Source organism: Salmo salar, chromosome ssa14 (genome assembly GCF_905237065.1).
Source record: "Salmo salar chromosome ssa14, Ssal_v3.1, whole genome shotgun sequence".
Taxonomy (NCBI): Eukaryota; Metazoa; Chordata; class Actinopteri; order Salmoniformes; family Salmonidae; genus Salmo; species Salmo salar.
The window spans coordinates 62939513-62962929 of NC_059455.1; the positions used below are offsets into that span (position 1 = coordinate 62939513).

The 23417-nt window shown below is 43.0% G+C and overlaps 2 protein-coding genes across 8 annotated transcripts in view; both read left to right on the plus strand.

Moving 5' to 3' along the window:
• The window catches only part of LOC100380519 (Splicing factor U2AF 65 kDa subunit), a gene marked incomplete at its 3' end in the record, with an annotated part of 35757 nt that extends 12840 nt beyond the window's left edge, over nucleotides 1-22917 (plus strand). Inside the window, 4 exon segments of the mRNA NM_001173804.1 lie at nucleotides 675-926; nucleotides 1788-2360; nucleotides 14664-14679; nucleotides 22890-22917. Coding sequence (NP_001167275.1) covers nucleotides 675-926; nucleotides 1788-1922 — 387 coding nt within the window.
• Nucleotides 5835-23068, plus strand: LOC123726754 (CCR4-NOT transcription complex subunit 3). 7 transcript variants are annotated; one of them, XM_045694647.1, is made up of 18 exons: nucleotides 5835-6047; nucleotides 8155-8217; nucleotides 8803-8870; nucleotides 10816-10890; nucleotides 11279-11368; nucleotides 15309-15437; nucleotides 15986-16081; nucleotides 16411-16630; nucleotides 17157-17338; nucleotides 17719-17775; nucleotides 17879-18881; nucleotides 19093-19198; nucleotides 19337-19475; nucleotides 19609-19705; nucleotides 20195-20396; nucleotides 20637-20769; nucleotides 20935-21060; nucleotides 21365-23068. In XM_045694647.1, exons 2-18 carry the CDS (start codon nucleotides 8193-8195, stop codon nucleotides 21461-21463), a joined length of 2847 nt encoding a protein of 948 aa, XP_045550603.1. In that variant the 5' UTR covers nucleotides 5835-6047; nucleotides 8155-8192; the 3' UTR covers nucleotides 21464-23068. The 7 variants fall into 7 exon arrangements, with proteins under 7 accessions (XP_045550603.1, XP_045550606.1, XP_045550605.1 ...); XM_045694650.1 differs by having other exon boundaries at nucleotides 5880-6047; nucleotides 17930-18881; XM_045694649.1 differs by having other exon boundaries at nucleotides 5880-6047; nucleotides 17202-17338.
• The last annotated feature ends 349 nt before the right edge of the window (nucleotides 23069-23417 follow it).

Sequence of the window (23417 nt, forward strand, 5' to 3'; positions counted from 1 at the left end):
AAAAAAGTGTTGTCAGACCTTGAATAATGTCAAGAAAATAAGTTCATATTCATTTTTTAACACATTACTGTTTTATCTTAAGAGTTCAGAAATCAATATTTGGTGGAATAACCCTGATTTTTCAATCAAAGCTTTAAAGCGTCTTGGCATGCTCTCCACCAGTCTTTCACATTGATGTTGGTTGACTTTATGCCACTCCTGGCGCAAAAATTCAAGCAGCTCGGCTTTGTTTGATGGCTTGTGACCATCCATCTTCCACTTGATCACACTCCATCCACACCTTGATTGACCTGGCTGTGTGGCATGGAGCATTGTCCTGCTGGAAAAACCAATCTTCAGAGTTGGGGAACATTGTCAGAGCAGAAGGAAGCAAGTTTTTTTCCAGGATAACCTTGTACGTGGGTTGATTCATGCGTCTTTCACAAAGACAAATCTGCCCAATTACAGCCTTGCAGAAGCACCCTCAGATCATCACCGATCCACCACCAAATTGTACAGTGGGTGCGAGACCTGGAGAGGCCTACAAGCCACAGTGTCTCGCACCCACTGTGAAATTTGGTGGAGGATTGTTTTTTCTAGCAGGACAATCAAGGTGTTGATTGGTTTTCTAAAAGTGCTCATGTTCTTTCAACCTTCCCAATCACCAACACCTCTCCCCACCCTTCCCCCATCAGACGGGTATGAACCAGACCCCGGTGACCCTTCAGGTGCCAGGCCTGATGCCCACCTCCATGGCTTCGCTAGGTGGCCTACCTACTGAGGTCCTCTGCCTGATGAACATGGTGGCTGTGGAGGAGCTGCTGGATGACGAGGAGTACGAGGAGATCGTGGAGGACGTCCGGGATGAGTGCGGCAAGTACGGCCAGGTGAAGAGCATTGAGATCCCCCGGCCTGTGGATGGCCTGGAGGTCCCAGGCACTGGGAAGGTGAGATGAGCAAGGGGAGGGGTAAAGGAGTACCTGGGTGTTAAGATGGGAGGGGATGAGGGGTCATGATACATGGGGGTGTTTGTTGCAGTGATTTGAGGAGTTTGTGTGGTGTGCATTCTGAAATTGTACAGTTTTAAAGTGAATCCGTTCAGTTCAGGTTAAATGATTGAATTCCCAGGCCTACCGAGTGGCGCAGCGGTCTAAGGCACTACATCGCAGTGTTGCGGCGTCACTACAGCCTTGGGTTCGATCCCAGGCTATGTCATTACCGGCCTTGACCCGGAGTCCCATAGGGCAGCACACAATTGGCCCAGGGTCGTCTGAGTTAGGGGAGGGTTTGGCCAGGGGGCCTTTACTTGGCTCATCAAGCTCTAGCGACTCCTTGTGGCGGGCGCCTGCAGGCTGACTTCGGTCATCAGTTAAACAGTGTTTCCTCTGACACATTGGTGCAGCTGGCTTCCGGGTTAAGCGAGCAGGTGTTAAGAAGCGCTGTTAAGCGGGTCATGTTTCGGAGGACGCGTTACTCGACCTTTGCCTCTCCTGAGCCCCTTGGGGAGTTGCAGCGATGAGACAAGATTGTAATCATGAAATTGGGGAGAAAAAAGGGGTAAAAAATGTTAGAATAAAAAATGTAATTCCTTGAAGAAATGTGCCTTTCACCTCCCATCAAACAAGCATTTCATAACATATTACTTTTGCCTAGGCTTAAGATAATAGTTTCCAATGCAATAAGCCCTTTGTGTATGTGTAAATATTTATCATAGTTGATTGCTGTAGAATTACATTTAACATGGTTGTCTGGTTCCATACAGAATGGCTATTCACCTACTCTCCTATCCTTTTCTTTCCCTCTCTCAGATCTTTGTGGAGTTCATGACCCTGTTTGACTCCCAGAAGGCCATGCAGGCGCTGACAGGCAGGAAGTTTGCCAACAGGGTGGTGGTGACCAAGTACTGTGACCCAGACGCTTACCACCGCCGAGACTTCTGGTAGACCTGAGAACCAGAGAGAGGGAGAGAAGCAGAGTTTTATGTAATGATATGAATATTTATGAGCATCACAACACTCCCAACTTGCATTTTTTTTAAGAGGAGACAAAGTTTGAATTTAGCTACTAGAGAGGCAAACTGGAAGACTTATAACAAAGATTATTCCTATATTGTATTATAAGAATGGGAGGTACATTTTGTACAGCAAACTGGGTCTGGCCAGTGGATAATATGTATTTATATGGAGTATTTATTTATTAATTTATCACTTTGATATGAGTAACAGAGGCCTATTGAAGTTCATTTAAGGCCACTTATCAGCGGAATTGGTCAAATTCTGACTTTTCTCCTATGAATCAAGTTCAATCACGATTTTAACCATTTTGTTTTGTCTATACCTGAGCCAGGTATTTTTTTTATGTCCCCCCCCCCCCCATTTTCAGAACATCAATGCCACTTATTGTGAAGTCAGCACTGACTTAAGTCTGAGGGGACCTTCAAGTATTGTAAGTGTCTTTGTGTACATTTAACTTAGCATCACCCCCCTCTTTTGATAACAAAATGTCTGAAAATGATGCAATGTGACTTTCTCAGTGGGCAACCCCCATTCCACAGAAAACAATGAGACCTGCAAAATGGCAACTGCATTGATATGGAGACCTTACAGGCCAGTATATTAACAGCAAGTACCTGCTGAACCAGGCCAGATCCAGAGCCTGTAATAGAAGGCTCTCGACCACGCTGATGCTATGACACAGCGGTGACGATGAAATGCAGAGTTTTATTAACCATATCTCATAGGGTTGTATGTGTTAAGTCTTTAACTGTATTTTAGGCCTTACTGTATGTCCAATCAGCTCCATTAGATTGGATGCACTGCATATATTATTCACCCAATCAGAGGTACTGTAACTAGATACATTTGGGTCGTGTTCGTTAGGGCATACCATAGCTAACTGTTTTGCGACTGAAAAAATAAATATGTATTTCTTATTGTACAAGTTCAGGTAGTTCAGATCCCTCCCCGTTTCAGTCCGTTTTCTTCAGTTTGGTGCCTAATGAACACGACCCTGAACTCTCCCCCTCCACAGCTTCCCCCTCTCTCTCTCTCTCGCTCTCTCTCTCGCTCTCTCTCTCCTCAGACAAACTGCTGTACAGCCCGAAAGAGTTATCACTGCCCTGCCTCGACCCTTGGTTGGTTTTGTAAAACAACATTGACACAATGTTATTTAATGCTATTTATTTCACTGTAAAATCATATCTGCTGTTTTTTTGTAGTACGTTTTGCCTCAAAGTGATATCTTTAGGACCAAAAAAGGATATGGATATGCACGTGTGAGGCTTTCTGGTGGATGACATGAATTCAGGTTCATGACAGGCAATAAAATAGAAAAGTCAAGATAATTTGCAGGCGTGGGTGGGCCCTATTAAAACGATGTGAAGAGTTCAATTACATGCCCCTTTCTTCCACTTCTACTCCTCTTTCTTATTCAATTGTTTTCGATTTTCTCTTTACAACAAGGATGACACTTGGAAGAACCTGTCTGCAATTATTTTCCTTTCTATTCCCATCCCCTTCTCCAAGACTTTCTGTTGCTTCGAATTTCATAATGGACTTTTATTTTGACAGGTTTACATTCCAAATGCTGTAGTCTCCTGAGGATCTTTTAGATGATTTGCATTACTAAAGCTTCTCCACGTCTGAGATTTGTTTGTTTTCCTAAACAGGTTGAACGATTATGTAAGAGAATGGCTTTCATTCTGTCCATATACTGTCAACAGGTTAGCAGGTGAGAATTTTTGCACTCCGTCACTTCTCTCTACATTGTAAGGTTGTTTACAGAAGGTCTGACTGATCTCATTAAAACATATTTAATGTACTCTGATGTCTGTCTGATCTGTTTAATGTCTACAGGATATTGAATCAAAATTTGAGTGTGCTTGTGGCTCGTCCTTGATATTTTATGGAGCCAACTATCTGAGATCTGCTCCAAGGCGGAATATTTTTGATGGTGGATGGAAAAGGGGATCTAAAGGTGTAATAGAACATTTCTATTACGTGTTCCCAAATGGGTTAAGCCTTGAATCGGTCAGTCTTTAATTTCACAGTGCCTCCCTGTAGGGTTGGAAAAAAAGACAATTCCAGCCCAGAGGTCTATTCAGTGTGTTTTGATAACTACACTGAACAAAAAATATAAACGCAACATGTAAAGGGTTGGTCCCATGTTTCATGAGTTGAAATAAAAGATCCCAGAAATGTTTCCTATGCACAAAAAGGTGCACCTTGTGCTGGGGACAATAAAAGGCCACTGTAAAATGTGCAGTTTTGTCACACAACACAATGCCATAGCTGTCTCAAGTTTTGAGGGAGTGATCAATTGACATGCTGACTGCAGGAATGTCCTCCAGAGCTGCTGCCAGAAAATGTAATGATTTTCTCAACCATAAGCCGCCTCAAGTCATTTTAGAGAATTTGGCAGTATGTCCAACCGGCCTCATAACCGCAGACCACGTGTATGGCGTCGTGTGGGCGAGCGGTTTGCTGATGTCAACATTGTGAACAGAGTGCCCCATGGTGGCGGTATGGGCAGGCATAAGCTACAGACAACGAACACAATTGCATTTTATCGATGTCAATTTGAATGCACAGAGATACCAAGGACAAGATCCTGAGGCCCATTGTTGTGCCATTCATTCCCCGCCATCACCTCAGGTTTCAGCATGAAAGTGCACGGCCCCATGTCGCATGGCTCTCGTCCACAATTCCTGGAAGCTGAAAATGTCCCAATTCTTCCATGGCCTGCATACTCACCAAACATGTCACCCGTTGAGCATGTTTAAGATGATATGGATCGAAATGTATGACCGCTTATTCCAGTTCCTGCCAATATCCAGAAAGTTTGCATCCGTTGAAGAGTGGGACAAAATTCCACAGGCCACAAGCAACAGCCTGATCAACTTTATGCGAAGGAGATGTGTCCCGCTGAATGAGGCAAATGGTGGATACTGACTGGTTTTCTGATCTACGCACCTAGCTTTTTTTTTAAAGGTATCTGTGACCAACAGATGCATATCTGTATTCCCAGTAATGTGAAATCTATAGATTAGGGCCTAATGAATGTATTTCAATTGACTGATTTCCTTAAATTAACTGTAACTCAGTAAAATCTTTCAAATTGTTGCATGTTGCATTTATATTTTTGTTCAGTGTATATATATTGTAAATAAGAATTTGTTCTTAACTGACTTGCCTAGTTAAATAAAGGTAAAAAAAAATGTAATTTTACTTTAGATTGATGGCAACATCATAAGTCTTCCCTGTGGCTCAGTTGGTAGAGCATGGTGTTTGCAATGCCAGCATGGTGTGTGCAACGCCAGGGTTGTGGGTTCGATTCCCACGGGGGGCCAGTACAAAAAAAAAAATGTATGAAATATATGCATTCACTACAGTAAGTCGCTCGGGATAAGAGCGTTTGCTAAATTACTAAAATGTAAAAATAATTCAGTAAAATATACCGAATACAACAGGTGTAGACCTTACAGTGAAATGCCCTTAACCAACAATGCAGTTTTAACAATGTAGGCCATTTGATTAATGAAAGACACCATTTCATATTGCACTGCAATTAATAATATACATAGCAGTCTACGCTTGGACTATTACAGCTCATATTATCAATAGATTTTCTGTCAGCTCAGTTTACTATCATGTTGTTTTCTTGACATTTTCTGGCCAGTGTCAGTGGTTAGGGACAGGAACCAAAACATGAAGGGGATGAGGTGTTCTGAGAACTCATGTTTACCTTTCACCTTTCAAAGTTAACCAATCATAGTGCGACTTGTGCGGAAGTGGGAAACCTGTCCCTCCAGACTCCAGAGTGACAGGTAGTCTAGCCAGTGGAAGGCGTAGAATGAGGGTGAGGATCGAATCGCTTGCAAGGGAGGCGGGCCTCCAGTCCATCAGGGCAACAGCAGAGGAGGTGTTCCTGGTAGCCATCTTGGATGTGCGGAGTGATTGTTTGGCGAAAATAATTAATATAATTTAGAAAAATAGCGTGAAGACTTAGGCAAATACGATTTAAAAGAGTGGTGTCAACTAAGAACAGAAAAGATAAATCGGAAAATCCAGGTAAATAAATTGTACGCTAAAACAGATCTACTTATGTGCCATTATCTTCTCCCTTCTAATGTGTCTCACTAATATCTTAGCTGGTGGTTATCCACTAGCTGGCTATCAGCTACAGAGCCAAATTGACATGGGTTCGCCTGATATTTTCCAAGGAAATTCATACATTTTGCTATAATGCATGGCAATTATGTAGCCGACAAGTTCTTGTTACTCAGGTGTTGAAGTGGTATACTTGTTTGCTTGTCTCTGACAAATAGAAACAGCTTTTAAAGTCATTAGCTATGTTGCTTGTAAACATTTAATGTTTCTTTATTACTGCTCACTTTTTTTATTAGCGAACGTTGCCCCCAAGCCAGATATGGAGACTAGTCTAGCTGGCTTGCTGGATCTGTTGAGAAAGTCTAGCGTCGGTAACATTTGGTAAATACATGGTCAAAACTCACTGGCTGAAGTGATGGTAAAATGACCTTATCAAACGGTGGTTGCGTGGACGTGAAAAATTGTCGCAAAAAGTATTAAGTGATGCTCAGCGAAGTAACCAGCTATGCGCGTTACATTGTTGAATTCACGTGAACCGTCAATGTCAAATTATCCAGACCAGACGTCACTCAGTGGCTACAATGTTTCAAGTTTTCAAGTAGGCAGGCTAGCAAGCTACATCAGTTAGCTGTGGTCTACTGCCACTTGTGATATTTACTCTTATATTAATTGACAGAAAAAATACTTTGGCCAACATTTTACTTAACATTTTCCGGTGGTGGAAAAAGTACCCAATTGTCATACTTGAGTAAAAATAAAGATACCTTAATAAAAATTAACTAAAGTAAAAGTCGCCCAGTAAAATACTACTTGAGTAAAAGTATTTGGTTTTAATAATACTTAAGTATCAAAAGTAAATGTAGAAGTACAGACGAACACATTTTCATTTTTTTAAACATTTTTTATTTACAGATAGCCAGGGGCTCATCCTTTACAAATTAAGCATGTGTTTAGTGAGTCTGCCAGATCAGAGGCAGTAGGGTTGACCAGGGATGTTCACTTGATAAGTGTGAATTAGACCATTTTCCTGTCCTGCTAAGCATTCAAAACGAGTACTTTTGTGTGTCAGGGAAAATGTATGGAGTAAAAGGTACATACTTTTCTTTAGGAATGTAGTGAAGTAAAAGTTGTCAAAAATATAAATAGTGAAGTACAGATACCACAAGACTTAAGTAAACATACTTTCAAGTACTACTTAAGTACTTTACACCACTGGCATTTTCTCAAGAAACATGGTCAATGTTTTTGTTGAGACATTGAGTTTTTAAAACATTTCTAAATTCTCAACTACAGGCTAGTTCTTTACAGTACTTTAAATATCAATGTTTCTGTGATGCCCCCCTTGAAAAGTCACTTTCCCGTAATGGTCAGAAAGGCCTTGTTGAATGAACCATGTCTAAACCCAATTACATGCACCATTCTACCAGGAATTGATTGACTGTGTGTGAGAGGTCAACAAGTCAGACTGTCAACTATGGTCTATCCACTACTCCTTAATAAAACTACAAGACACTTTATGATGCAATGTATTTTTTTTTATTTAACCTTTATTTAACTAATGTAATGGTGATGCCTCCAGGGTAGTAAATTAGAGAGTTGAGTATGTCTCGTTCAAAATGCTTTTTAATGTAATTAACTTGAGTGAAAGTGGAATACTGTACCGTTTAGAAATGAATCCAAACTTTTTTCTGCATGCTGGCAGTTTTGAAGTGGTAGCCTAATGTGAAAGCCATGCATGCTCTCACGATACATCTTCATCACATCGAGCTGTGAGAAACATTCTCCCCAGGTGGAAAGCTGGGTTGTATTCATTAGGCATCAAGTGGTAGAAAGTGAAATGAAACAGGCAACAACTACCTGAACATGTCCAATAACAAACGCTCGTTTTCATTTTCTGTTGCTAAACGTTTCGCTATGATGTGCCTGTGCTGTAATGAATACAACCCAGAATTTCACACTGCTGACTTCACTGAACTTGGCTGCCAAGCTAAAATGCTATGAAAAAGTAATGTAGCGTAAAAAGGTTGCCAGAGATTACGGTTATCACACCTGTTATTTTTCTCTACAGTGAAAGAAGGCATGAAGACAGCATCCTAGTCAACAGTCATGGCTGATAAAAGGAAACTTCAAGGTGAGGTTACCAAATGGTCGACCAGATGGTACCCCTGCCAATGATCCACAACCCAGTCCATCACTATATTACCTCCCTTTTCTCTATGAAGCATGTCTATCCAACAGATGAAATGTCACTTTTAATTTCTCTATCCATTCATGATGTAGAGATTGTCAAATTGTCCTGCACGGATGTGATCGCAATAAGATAAGTGCTGCACTGTATTACTGAAAAGGGTTGTGACCTGTGATACCAAAAATAAGAAGCCAGAAGCAAGGCTTGTGCAAGGCTGCACAAGGCCAAAGTCAGACTTAGTCTGCAGAGACAACCTTCTTAAATTAAGACTATATACCGTACCCTGTTGCCAGTGCCTGTGGTGTTGCATTTTTAAACAGGTTTGTGGTGACACATTTAGGTTTTACTGCATGTATCTTTGATAAGGCTGCCAGCCACAGTTGTAAAAGCAGTGCTGCTTATGGGGAGTGGGAGAGCTCCGCATTTTGACTTTACATTATTCATCCTGATGCGATGCGTGTTGAAGGATTTTTTTTTAAAACCACGGCTCTTTCCCAAACCTCCCTGTTATTCTATGCCCTTCCCCAGGTGAAATAGATCGATGTTTGAAAAAAGTAACGGAAGGCGTGGAACAGTTTGAAGACATTTGGCAAAAGGTAACATGCAGGGAGGGTGGTGGATCATACAGCCTGAACTCAAAATGGATTAAATGTATGTTTTTTCTCACCCTGTCTACACACAATACCCCATAATGACAAAGTGAAAACGTGTTTTATTTGCACATTTATTGAAAATGAAATACAGAAATATACATTTACATAAGTATTCACACCCCTTCGTCAATACTTTGTAGAAGCACCTTTGGCAGCGATTTACAGCTGTGAGTCTTTCTGGGTAAGTCTAAAAGAAAAGCTCTAAAAGAAATAAAAGCTGAAATACATCATTCTTTCTACTATTATTCTGACATTTCACATCCTTAAAATAAATTAGTGATCCTAACTGACCAAGGACAGGTAATTTTTACTAGGATTAAATGTCAGGAATTGTGAAAAACTGAGTTTAAATGTATTTGGCTAAGGTGTATGTAAACTTCTGACTTCAACTGTATGTTTTCCTCTAGAATTTTACCTGCGCTTTTCTCCATTCCTTTTCACCCTGAAAAACTCCCTAATCCTTAACGATTACAAGCATACCCATAACGTGATGCAGCCACCACTAAGCTTGAAAATATAGAGAGTGGTAGTCAGTAATGTGTTGTATTTACCCCAAACATAACACTTTGTATTCAGGACCAAAAGTTAATTGCTTTACACATTTTTTGCAGTATTACTTTAGTGGCTTGTTGCAAAATGGATGCATATTTTGTAGAAAAAAATATTCTGTACAGGCTTCCTTTTCACTCTGTCAATTAGGTTATTATTGTGGAGTAACTACAATGTTCTTGATCCATCCTCAGTTTTCTCCTTTCACAGCCATTAAACTCTGTTTTAAAGTCACCATTGGCCTCATGGTGAAATCCCTGAGCGGCTTCCTTCCTCTACAGAAACGAGTTAGCAAGGACGCCTGTATCTTTTGTAGTGACTTGGTGTATTGATACACCATCCGAGATGTAATAACTTCACCATGCTCAAAGGGATATTCAATATCTGCTTTTTTTCCCCCTTACCCATCTTCCAATAGATGCCCTAATTTGCAAGGCATTGGAAAACCTCTGAGGTTTGTGGTTGAATCTGTGCTGGAAATTCACTACTTGACTGAGGGACCTTACAGATAATTGTATGTGTGGGGTACAGAGATGAGGTAGTCATTCAAAAAATAATGTTAAACACTACTATTGCACACAAAGTAAGTCCATGCAACGTATTGTGACTTGTTAAAGACATTTTTACTCCTGAACTTATTTAGGCTTGCCACAACAAAGGTGTTGAATACTTATTGACTCAAGACATTTCAGCTTTTCATTTTTAATTAATTTGTAAAAAATGATGGGGTATTGTGTGTAGGCCAATTTAATCCTTTTTTAAATTCAGGCTGTAGCACAACAAAATGTGGAAAAAGTCAAGGGGTGTGAATACTGTCTGAAGGCACTGTATGCAAGTTAAGTGCTACCACCCTAACACTTTGGTTGTTGGAACGTTTTGTGCTGACCTTAGAAAGGTCCACCAAATTATTAACGTTTAACATCCGTTGTATATGCAGGGGTCTTCGATACTTCATCACACTTTGTTTGGTGGGGTTGTAGCCTTTCCTATTCACGGCCGTGGGGATGGAGAGGAGACCTATTGTTAGTGTGTTCTGTACAGCAAAAGAAGAACAAGGTTTAAAGGCACACTCCTGAGTTTGTGTTTCGGCCCATTGGCATTTGGTTTGGTGGAAAGTTGAGGGATGAAACTGGAGGGAATGTAGGCTAATCACTCAAATTTCTAGGCGGAGGCTGACCTATGGTTTAGGACTGACAGTCCACGATACGCTAGTTTTAGACGTATTTTGAAGCTATAGCCTACATGATTTACTTTGTTTACAAAGACTATATGAAACATGCTTGGGAAAAGATACTGATTGTCTGAGTGTACTCTATGACTGTACCCCTCCAAACCACAGCTTCACAATGCAGCCAACGCTAACCAGAAGGAGAAGTATGAAGCCGACCTCAAGAAAGAGATTAAAAAACTACAGGTGGGACACCGACAACCCTATGACTCTTAACTGTTATGTGGCTTGAGGGCACATGGTTTTGGGATGTTCCTCAAATGTTTGTTTACTAGTGTTATATGGTTACGCCTGACCATGGGTAGGGGTGTGTGTACACATGCGAGAGGGCATCTATGTGCTGATGATTAAATATGAGGGTCAGCTATCCTTAAAACCAAGTGAAAGTGTCTGTGTGTGCGTTTTTGTTTGTTTCTTAACTTGGCCATGTGGACATATCTTACCCCAAGCCAAGCTTGCTTACGTGTGTGCGTGTCAACCATACTTGACTTCAGGGCAAGCCACCGCATGCCTTCATTAAGAGAACTTCTCTTTCTTTCTCCATTTGTTCATCTCCTTCACCTTCATCCCCCAGCGTCTTCGAGACCAGATCAAGACGTGGGTGGCCTCCAACGAGATTAAAGACAAAAGGCAGCTAGTGGAGAATCGCAAACTGATTGAGACGGTGAGTGTGTGGAACACGTTTATTAGCCGCATACTGACGAAACAATTGGTATAAAACGCCTGTGGTTAGCAGGGCTTACCAAGCCACATAGTGCACTGAGGTTATTCAGACAGCTTCAACAACAGCTCCTGCTAACACAATGAGATGGATGTGTCATCTTAGCCTATGGATCTTAAGGGTTTTTATCTAGGGTCTCGTATCTAAGTGTGAGCATCTGTGTGGTTTTGGTTGACCTGAAACGTGGTGCTACCAAGCCAAAAATGAAAAGGGCACTTGGATATCAATACTCCTGATGCGACTTTTGTATTGTGGTGAATGGCCAATACAAATGCAGAAACAAACAATGGTGACTTTTGCTAATATTATCTTTGTTAGTATTCATGTCAAAGCCATGTTCATTGTGAATACCATTATCTCTGTTAGCAGTAAGGTTTAAATCAGGTGTAGGCAACTAGATTCAGCCGGGGGATTTTTGTTGGAGCGGATGGGATGGGGGGGGGGGGGGGGGACGACATAATTTGTACACTGCAAATTGACCACAACTACTGACAACTATTTTTTTATATATTTAAAAAATAATCATTTCATACCTTGATTACAGTTCGACATGATCACATATCTCTCTTTTTTTGTGGGAATACAGATTTAGTTTATGTAACACCATTTTTGATTTGCAGGGCCAGATAAAAATCACTCGCGGGCCAAAACCGCCTGCTGCAGACCCCTGGTCTATTTGTCTACTGCAGTTCTTTAATCATCTGCTTTTCACACCTGTAGCACTGTTCTTAGCTAAGGGCAATTCAACGTAATGAAATTGCACTTTGACTCTGGGTTTTTTTCCACTTAAAATGTATGCCAAACAAAAACCATTGATTTCCAAGTTTAACAAAGCATACATGCACAAGGACTACTTTGAACAATTTCCACCGAAAAATGTACATCAACTAATTTAGTGGAAGAAGAGTCAGGATGCCAACTTTGATAATGGATTCACGGTTAAAATCTCAGGTTTCTATGTGACCAATTTTTCTAAAAACTCAGAAATATCAGCTCCGAATTAAGATTGTCTGCAGAAAGAATGGAGTGTCAGCTATGGCATGGTATCTTGAGTTTTGAAAAATTGATTTTTGTTATTGAACTACAGTAAGTGAAATGGCTTTACACCCGGCAATGGAATTACATCATAGGTCCCTGATCTGTACGACACAGAAATGCATAATTATGGATATTGTCATGTTTCACAAGTTTGGACATCGCAGCAGAGCACAGTGCATTACAGCAGAGCAGAGTTCAGTATAGTTCAGTACAATATACTGTAAGCTACTTTTCTTTACTGTACTTATTGTACTGTACTCGCTGTACTATACTGTCCAAACGTGTGAAACATGCGTCTTTGATAGGTTCAGATTTGGCCCGGTCCGTCTGTAGACGTCAAGGATCAAATTTCAACTACTTTTCAATGCCCATGGACACCCGGTGTTGGTCGGTGCTCAGTGGATGAGGATTCTGGTTAAAGTAAATGGAAAGAGGGGGCTCATGGGTAGGTGTCAGTAAGAGCTGCAGAGTGAGAGAGAGGAGTTGTCCAGAGTTAGACTGTTTTAACACTCTTGGTTTGACCACCAAACAGAAAGACAAAGAAAACCGTTAGGAGCTGAACATAACAATTCCGTTACTGATTTTTGGGTAATTCCATTACCAAGTTTTAATCACTTAATTCAGAAACAATTGATATCAGTAAAATCACTATAACTAATAATTGGTAGGTCTACCATTACTTGTTACTTCTGTGAACTTTCATTATCCTCCCTCCTCATGGGAGGGAATATTAGAACATTTCTTAAAGAAATGAGTTTTTGGTAACAAGGCACCAGGCAATATTTCTTAAACTTACAGAAGGCTAACACGTGTTGATATTAGTTGGCAAGGGTCTTCAACATTGTTATCATTTATAATACCTTTTAAGACTTTCTGGTAGATGTTTTCTAAGACCCTTTTTCCATCTGTTTATCCAGAAATCAAAGCCTTTACTTATTCCAAATTTGTAAGTTGGAAAATGGTTAAAATGTATCTATACCTTCATTTCCCTAAAATATAGACTCTTGGCTTTCATTTGACACCCAATTTGATATGCTCCTCCACAGGGTTGGGGTCAATTTAATTTTCATTCCAGTCAATTCAGAAAGTAAACACAATTGCAATTTGAAATGTTCCTAATTGAAAAGTATTGAAGAGAATTGGAATTTCAGTGTACTTCCTGAATTGACTCCAACCCTGCTATGAATTTCACATTGGTGCTCATGGGTCCTTTGATGGAAATGCCTCGAAGCATAATGTGCTTACATTTTTTTGCTGGCGCTCAACTTCTAGACTCAGACAATATCTGTGTTGCATTAACAAGGGAGGAAAACTAAACTGATCACTGTTAGTGAATTCTATGGCATCACCATAGCCCAATGTATGGTCTGCAGATATGATAAACAAAGGAAGTTGCTCCATAGCACTTATTGAAAACTATCTTGTTTGTCCCTCAGTATTTGAGATACGTATTGTAGTATTGAGGTAGGGTCCTAGGAACTGAGGATAATTTGGCAACACCTGGCAGCTTGCCACTTTGTCTGTGTCCCAGATGGCAATAGGGTACTATTTGGGACGCAGCCTTTAGGTTTCAGGTCCGCAGAGCCCTACCCTGATCAAGGATTCAGCAGTCCACGCCAGTGCTGAGGCGGAATAAAAACCCCAGCAGAGACTCCATCCACAACCAGGAACCCCCCCCCCCCTCCTCCTCAGTAGAACAGTTAGCCACATCAGCATTTAAAAGCATTTAGCATATACTCACCGCTCTGCTAAGCATTCACAGGCTTCATGCCAGGGCTTTAATTTAGCTTCTTGTTATGCAGTTAACAGATTAACACAGGGGGACAATCAATCTTTTATACAAAGGTGCTTCTGGGATGCTCGTGGGGACGACACATATTACTACACTTACAGTGGCAGCTGACTTCAAGGGCAATGCATTTAAAGTGTTGCGCGTTAAAAAAAGGGCGCTGCATAGTCAATCCGGCATCTGTATTGGCCGTGCAGCATTCACAGGGATACGGCCTCTGCAGAAGTCAGGGCATTCATACTTCTTGCGCTTCACGGAGCAGAGCTGTTGTCAAGGAAGTGAGTTTGTGTTTATACAGGACATCCCGCCCCCCACCTACCGTCAACCAATCATGTCAATACGGAGCTAGACAGAGACATTGGGGAGGTGCACGGTGATGCGGACTCTGCATACCTCTGGAGGCTCCGCGATTGCATCACACCCTCCATAGGGAGCCGCTGACCACATTTTTGGATCAAGCATCAATTGGCTTTTAGTCTGGGTTCACACGCCTCCAAGCATTCTCCTCTGGCATGCATCAAAATCTCAGTGAAGTCTGTTGCATGTAGAAGTCAGAGGTTGTGGAGCCTCTGCTGAGAACACCTAGGAGAGCATAGACAGCGTTACTAGTCAAGGAAGCACACACAGGTGTCTCAACTTAGTAATCACTGGCCTGATTGGGAGATGTGTACACCTGCCACAGTCATCCTGAACCATTATATTGGATGGCTTTAATTGGTGAGGACTCTGTCTCAATCTCCACCAACAGTGGCCAGCAGGTACATGGTTAGTAGGTCTGAAACGGCGAGGTATTATCTGAACTTGACCAACAAACAAAAAAACACACTCCCTTTCGTTTACCGTTGAAAAACATTTTTGAAATGTTTTGCTATGGCGCGTCCTAATGCCCTAATATGACCCTGCTTTGATTGGCAACTAGTCCAATGATTTGACATGAGCAGTTGGAAACGTTGGCTTTCACAAGCCAAACGTTTTTGGCTCTGGCATAGCTAGCATATGGTCAAAAGAAAACCTGTAGTGATTTTATAAACCAATTCCTGCTCTCTCCCCCTTTAGCAAATGGAGCGGTTCAAGATCGTGGAGCGAGAGACCAAGACAAAGGCGTACTCGAAAGAGGGGCTGGGCCTGGCACAGAAGGTGGACCCGGCCCAAAGGGAGAAAGAGGAGGTCGGAAATTGGCTAACGGTGAGCACTACTTTTGATTGAAAACCTTTACCCCAAAGGGAATTTGTTTCACACATGAGCACATTTCAATAATGTGGTCTGATGACATGACAATAATGACTTAGAGATTTCATCATGCATGCTAGGCCTTTCAAAGTAGATTGGGAAACAATTAGCATTTTCTTTTGTTTTACTGCATAGTTTCTAGGGCTGGGACGATACCAGTATCGCACATTTTTTTTCCATGGCAAAAATGAAAACACGAAGCAGACGGAAGTCTTTGGTCCTTTAAAAACCTGCTGAATGTAAAATATTGTGTGCTTTAGCTTGGGAAATGTTTGTTTCCAACATTAAGGCTGTTTTCTAAAGTTAAATCTGCTTCGTGTTTTGTTTCCTTGCCACGATACTAAAGTGTATCGCAATACTGGTATCGTCCCAGCCCTAGTAGTTTCACCTATGAAATAGGTTATTATGCAGTGTGGTCCATACAGACTGTGGTTGTGGTGTGATTATGGCTGTTGTGTTGGTGTAAATCATGAATGACCTCTGTCTCCCCTGTCGCCCATCAGAATACAATAGACACTCTGAACATGCAGGTGGACCAGTTTGAGAGCGAAGTGGAGTCCCTCTCAGTCCAGACTCGAAAGAAGAAGGGAGACAAAGAGGTCAATAGTCTTTCTGCCGCGCGATATGGCTATTTCTCCATATCTTCCTCTCCTCCTCCTCTCCCTGTTTCCTTCCGTACTACTTGAATCTTTTCTCTTCAGATGCTGCCATTCTAACTCCAAATTCATCTCTTATCCTATATGTCTCTCTTTATTTTCTCGGCACGCTGCATTACCCAATGCACCAAATGTGAAGTAGGTACCATCTACTTTACCATCTATGTGTTCCACTTCCATGCCTCTACACATACAAATAGTACATTTGAGATTGTTAGCCCAAACATACAGTGAGTTTTAAGCATGAAATTACACCCGCATCTCTGCTATAGAAACAGGACCGCATCGAAGAGCTGAAGTGCTTCATCGAGAAGCACCGGTACCACATCCGGATGCTGGAGACCATCCTGCGCATGCTGGACAACGACACCTTGCCGGTGGACTCCATCCGCAAGATCAAGGACGACGTGGAGTACTACATGGACTCGTCGCAGGACCCCGACTTCGAGGAGAACGAGTTCCTCTACGACGACCTGGATCTGGAGGAGCTCCGTAAGTGCTGCTTCATCGTGGTGTTGTCGCGATACTCAGTATCGCGCTACTGATACGACAAAGTATCACGGCAAAGAAACATAACATGAAGCAGACTGAATTTCCTGAGGAAACAATCCTGATGTTGGAAACAGTCACCCAAAGTCTCAACATTTTGTTTATTTCCCACACTATAGCACACATTGTTTTCCCTAAAGCCGGTTCTTAAAGAACCGTTGAGTATCGGAAGTATCGATACTGTGTCGAGACATCACTACTTGTGTGTTTATTCCTGAATATTGCGTTTGTACTGCATATCTTAGACCGCATGTGGAGTATGTATAGCCTCAAATGGATGATAGCTTGGTTATTAAAAAAAAAATCTGGGTAGATCAGCTTTGATATTGGAGATTGTGGCTTCTATCAATGTAATTGTCTGCGTAGCTTGGTTATTACAATACTGTAAATTCTATCATTTCTGTTCCTGTTGTCTCTGTATAACTGCCCACTTAACTTTTTCCATATGCAACTTTTTGTTTTTATGTAGCTACCTCTCCCTCTGTCTCCCCCCATCCATCTCTTGTCTCTCTAGCCGGGTCGCTGGTGGCCACGTCCCCGCCTGGCCAATCGCTCCTGGACGACGATCTCTTCCATCAGATCTCCAGCGGCACGCCTACCTCCACCACTTCCTCCTCGCCCATCCCTCCCTCGCCCGCAACTTACACTACGGTGAGGGAACGCCCCCGCCATGCTACTTCTCACTCTACAGCCTCCATTGTATCCCCTACTTGCTCTCCCATTCTTTAGAACCACCCACTCTCAATCTGTAATTAGGTCTTGTGACTGTTGAATGCTCCTGGGCTGAAGTGGGTGCTCAGTGGTCCCTCGCTCTCAGATCAGAGGGGGTTTGGAGCAACGAGGATGAAAGCGAGAGAATTATGATGTTGACGTTTGATTTGAAGTTTGTGTTGAGCTTTAATATGAACAGACCTTGTATGAATTTTGGTACAAAACATAGCATGCGATACACCATATTTTGCGTTGAATTAGAACAGATGGTTGTGGCTGAGTGCTTATAGGAGGTATTTCTTTGTTTTTTTCCCCCCCAGGAGAACTCTGAAGATGACAAGAAAAGGGGACGTTCGACAGACAGTGAAGTCGGTCAGGTAAGATGAATTCCAATGGTAACAGTGCTGTGTATGAGTCACTTGCATTGATTTGGGTCTATGGTCTTAAAAATGTCACAACTTTCCATCTATATATTTTCAGCTGTGCTGCACCAGGAGTGGTTTTGAAGTAATGCCTTTTATAACATTTCAGTCGCCTGTCAAGAACGGCAACCCCTCTTCGTCGTTGTCCTCCTCCTCCTCTTCATCCTCCTCTTCATCCTCTGCCTCCTCGGGAGCCTCCTCATCCTCGCTGGCGACCATCGCCGGGGGTTGCCTGCCTGTCACTGGGGGCAACAGCCTCCTGGGCAACATGGGGGGTCTCCTCTCCAACTCTGGCAGCTACAGAGACGCTACCCAGCAGCAGCAACTGCAGCAGCATTACCAAACCCAGCAGGCCAGAAACTCAGTCATCTCCTCCAACACCCCCTCCAACTCCAACCCGTCGAACAACATCCTCCTCCCCAGCCCCTCTGCTTCCTCATCCGCCAACTCGAGCACGACCCTCCCCCCACTCACGCCCAACACCCAGTTGCATGCTCCGTCAAGGCCTTCACCGTCCTCCAGCTTGGGGCTCGGGTTGGGCTTGGGCCTTGGTAAAGGCGGCATTACGGGGTCACCGGCCGTCAGCCAGATGTCGGGCCTTGGCTTGTCGGGGATGCCGGCATCCCTAAACACCATGGCCGGGCTCCTGGCGGGCTCAACTTCGGCCCCTTATGCCACGGCAGCAGCAGGCTCCGGAACCATCGGAAGCCCCCTAGCAGGGAAAAGCGGCTGCAGTAGCAGCCCTAACTCCAGCACAGTGGGCGGGAACACTGTCGGCGACAGATCCACGGGCCTGTTGGGATCTGCACCCGGTGCAATTGGTGTCAGCAGTGGGATCCTCAGCCTAAGCGGCCTTGGCTCAGGGCAGTTGGCGGTCCAGGGCCCTCCCCTGGTGGCCCCCAGTCCCATAGGAGGCCTGGCCCCTGGAAGCAGCCTGGGAGCCATAGGAAGCATTGGAGGGAACTCTGGTTCAGGCGCGCCAAGCAGTAGCGTGGGCATGGGAGGAGGAAGTACGTCGATCACAAGGCCACCCAGTGGACAGAAGCAGAATGGTAGCACTAGTAAGCTTGAATTACTATACATTTATATTGTTGATTGGTTGTATCCATCCATGCCCTTATTTTGGTATTTTTTGGGTTCCATAGTAGTTGTTCAACCCAGCATTGGGTTATACAGATAAGGTAGAGCAAACCAAATGTATATCACCTATCTATGTATTATCAGAGATCTGATTCAGTTTGTAAGCCTCCCTCTCAATCTCCTCTGTCCCAGGTTACAGTGCTGTAGTAGCAGACAACACACCCGATTCCGCCCTCAACAGTGCCAGCCAATTACAAAGCAGCCAACCCTCGTCTTTGACCTCCACCACCAATCAGCCGTGAGTCAAATATAATAAAAAATGTCCTATAGTATCTTGGATTGTGACTCTCACTGTATGGTCAATGTGTATGGTCAGAATTAGTCAAACGTAAAAGCACATCAACCAATGTCTCTCCTCTCTCTCCCACCCTCCCAGTAAAGACAGTGGCCCCAGCCTCTTAGGGCCCATGACTCTTCCCACCAGCTCTCCCTCGCCCTCCTACAGCGAGAGTAAACTTCCAGGCAGCGGTATGCTCAACGGGCCACTCTCCTACACACAGACCTCTGAAAGCAAGGTGAGGAAAAACACAGGTAGCTTCATGTAGTAATTGCCCTGAGCCATTACAGGGAGATCTTCTTGGGAATCAACTGGAAGCCAGATTTCCTGATCTCTCACCCAGTCGGTTTAACCTCTTTCCTCTCTTTCAGCCCCAGGAGCCTCTGAGCACTCTAAAGTCTATGGCAGAACGAGCGGCACTGGGCTCAGGAATGGAGGGAGAGATGCTCTCTCTGCACCTCACCACAGGTAAGCAACCGACTGGACATGAAGGCTCAAAATTGGGCCATGGGGGGGATCAGTCTTGGAATGAGACCAGTTTGTATTTGTTATAGATCCCCATTAGCTGCTGACTTTCTGGTGTCCAGCAAAATCAAGGCAGTGTTATATACAATTTTAAAAACACTACAATACATTTCACAACACATTGAGTTCCCTCAGGCCACTACTCTACTACCACATATCTTCAACACAAAATCCTTGTGTGTGTATGTTATCGTGTGTGTATATGTGTGCCTGTGTCTCTCTTCGCGGTCCCTGCTGTTCCATAAGATGTTTTTTTTTATCTGATTCTACTGCTTGCATGTGTTACTTGTTGTGGAATAGAGTTCCATGTAGTACTGTGTGCCTCCCATAGTCTATTCCGGTGTATGTGACAATAAAGCAACTTTTTTTGGAGGGGCTTTCACACCAGACGCTCCTTTTTATAACAATTTTTTTCTCTCTCTGTGAATTCAGACATTTTCCCCAGCACTACATTGCCCCCGGGGCCTCCCTCGGCACCCCAGCAGCCCTCGCTTTCAGAGGTCAGCATCCCCCCATCGCTGGGCGTGTGCCCACTCGGGCCTGTGCCCCTGTCCAAAGACCAGCTGTACCAGCAGGCCATGCAGGAGTCGGCATGGACGCACATGCCCCACCCCTCCGACTCGGAGAGGATCAGGTACGAACCGAGCCGCAATCTGAAAAAGGTCTCCAGGGTTGAATCTCAAGTCTTCTCGCTTCCCTCTCACATTTTGGCAAAGTGAGAGGACATGAGGTATCAAGGAAAATACTTGTGAGATTCACCACAGGTCTACATTTGGGGAATTTCTTTATTATTGCTTTTGAGACTAAAGGCGTGTAGACTTTTCATCATTACTCCATGTATTAATCCCCTATTGTGACTGTTTTGGTCCTCCAGGCAGTACCTGATGAGGAACCCGTGTCCCACCCTGCCTTTCCACCACCAGGTGCCACCCCCCCACTCCGACTCTGTAGAGTTCTACCAGAGACTGTCCACAGAGACACTGTTCTTCATCTTCTACTACCTAGAGGTGTGCGTGCGTGTGACAAAACAAGCTTGACTGTGTGACTGAGACGCTGATCATTTCCATGGTTTTACTTTTTGAAGATGGCGGTCTGCATCTTTTCAGTCTTCAGGCCAAGCATGTTTTGGATATGATTGTAGTAACAGATTCCCTTCTGGGTTCTTTCCGCAGGGCACTAAGGCCCAGTATCTGGCAGCCAAGGCCTTGAAGAAGCAGTCGTGGCGGTTCCACACCAAGTACATGATGTGGTTCCAGAGGCACGAGGAGCCCAAGACCATCACAGATGAGTTTGAGCAGGTGAGTTCGGCACCCCTCCGCACACAGCAGACTCCTTGGACCGCAACCTGGGTCGTGTTCATTGGACACCAAACGGATAGAAACCGGGAGCGATTACCTAAACTTGACCAATAATAAACACTTATTTTCATTTTCTGTTGCGAAATGTTTAAAAATGTTATCCGTTGCATGCTCCGTTAAAATATAGTTTTCTCTGTAGATTATCCCATATTTGAAGATTGGTCAGAATTATTTCTTTTTTGTGATTTGATGTTTTAATTTTTGTTCGCTAACGTTACTGTGCTTTCTCCAATGTATTTTAAAGGGGACGTACATTTACTTTGACTACGAGAAGTGGGGACAACGGAAGAAGGAGGGATTCACTTTTGAGTACAGGTACCTTGAGGACCGAGACCTCCAGTGACATAAGGCAGAGGAGGAGAATAAAAGGGTGGACTACCGTCAACATTCCTGGATTGAACTCAACACACTGGGAAGAGGGACGGATGCAGACGCCAGACTGAGCCAGTCTTAGCAGAGCATAATGCATTTGGAGCTTCTCCCTCTTTGCCCTGCGAAGCCACACCCCCTACAGTGATAAACGCCCTCCCTCTTTTCCCATCAGGCAGTTTTGATTTAGATAGAAGCTTTTTATCTTTTACCTGAACTGGATCCCTTTTTATATATATATATATATATGTTTGGTTGATAACGCACTCCTTTTATTATTTTTACTCACCTACCACTCATTTTGAGAGAACCAAAGATGATTGGGCAAATCTGTTTTAATTCCCAGCAGTATGGCAGTCCGATTAAAAAAAATAAAAAAAGTTTTTTAAAAAGGGACAAGATGAAGCGAGAGGCCAATCAAATGAGCCCTTGGGGGATGGTGGGTCCAAAGCCTAAAGCATTTCACAGCAGTCCGAGCTCATTGCTGGGTTGTACACAAGCTAAAGACTAGAGGGGAAACGGTAGCATTTCCATGTTACAGTAAGGTCTTTTTGGGGTGACTCCATGTTTTTAGCCCTAATGAATAGACTCTTCATGTCACCAGCCCACCCTAATGTTAAACTAATAGCTTCCTCTTGGGTACACCCAGTATTGACCAGACTGCCATAAAGACTGCTATAATAAAATATGGTAACCCAGCCCTCCTCCATCCCTCCATTCATTCTGACCCCAAGTTACAGCATTACGTTTATATTGCTGTGGTCAACAGCAACAGAAACCACACCAGCACTTAAGCGTCTCGTCTGTAGAGTATGTTTACCAGTGTTTTAACCCGAGAGGTGGGCTTTTACAATAAACTTGACCGCCCTAGTAATAACAATTCATTATTTTGGTTCCCGCCACTTTGATGATGATAATGTACAAATCAGTTGTGATTGCACTTCCAAAATTCACTTCAACCTCCAGGTAGATATTTCCTTTTCTCAGGAAGTGTTTGGTGGATCATTATGTGAGGAAATATACCAGGTCAGGAGCTCCATTGCAGCACAAAAACCCCACAGAGATCAGACCGACATCGCAGGCAATTTTTATTTGTCCACCCCAATAAGGCTTTCTATCCCTTTTAATGGCCATTCTTTTTCATTTCAGGCTTTTAAAAAAATCATATCCTCCAATGTTTGGAGTGCAATCTTAAGTTAGTCATTTTCATTTGCCTGTGTATGTCATCTCAGAGATGGAAAGCATTTCAATCCGAAAGAGTGAGACCCAGTTTTATTTTTTTAATTTTTTTTTAAAGAAAATAACTTGTCAGGCGAGCCTGCTGTTTTTAATGTTACCTTTACCTATTTGGCAAGCAGAAGGGAAGAGAAGTCATCCAGAGGTGAAATGTGAATCTCTCCCCCTCTGAAAGGGTGTTGTATAGACAGTCATTTTCATCCTTTTCTTTTTGTTTGGCGTTGTCTTCTGGACAGCATGATCAATGACACTTGCAAAGTGGAGCTGAGAAAATTAAGTAAATATGAAGCATAACCATGAATAAAGGATTGTAAAATATTAATAAAATAATTACTTTTCAGAAGTATTGTTTTTTTTAATCATATTGATAAAGCTTCTGGGGTATTTTAAAGCAGACAGGTATAATGCATTATTACTTGTTATAATAGCGCTACAGTATTACTACAGTAATACAGTTCCTTTTATCTTACAATACACATTTTTAGGACCACACATAGTTGGTCTAATAGGTGTACTGAATGCTACATGGCATTTACATTTACCACATGCAGTGTATGCAGGGCCAGTCTCCCAAGAGGGCCTCAGCAGCCATCTTGTTGAACACATCAGCAACCATATGTTGTTTTGTGCTGCGTGTATCATAAGGTATGTAGAGACAAGGAGAGGAAAACATAGGCGCTCAATGGAGCAAT

Excerpts from the sequence above, each read along its gene's own strand:
- LOC123726754 (XM_045694647.1), top strand. The coding sequence starts at position 8,193 with ATGGCTGATAAAAGGAAACTTCAAG. Across the intron at positions 16,631-17,156 it reads CCTGGATCTGGAGGAGCTCC|CTACCTCTCCCTCTGTCTCC; the intron begins GTAAGTGCTGCT and ends GTTTTTATGTAG. Across the intron at positions 18,882-19,092 it reads GAAGCAGAATGGTAGCACTA|GTTACAGTGCTGTAGTAGCA; the intron begins GTAAGCTTGAAT and ends CCTCTGTCCCAG.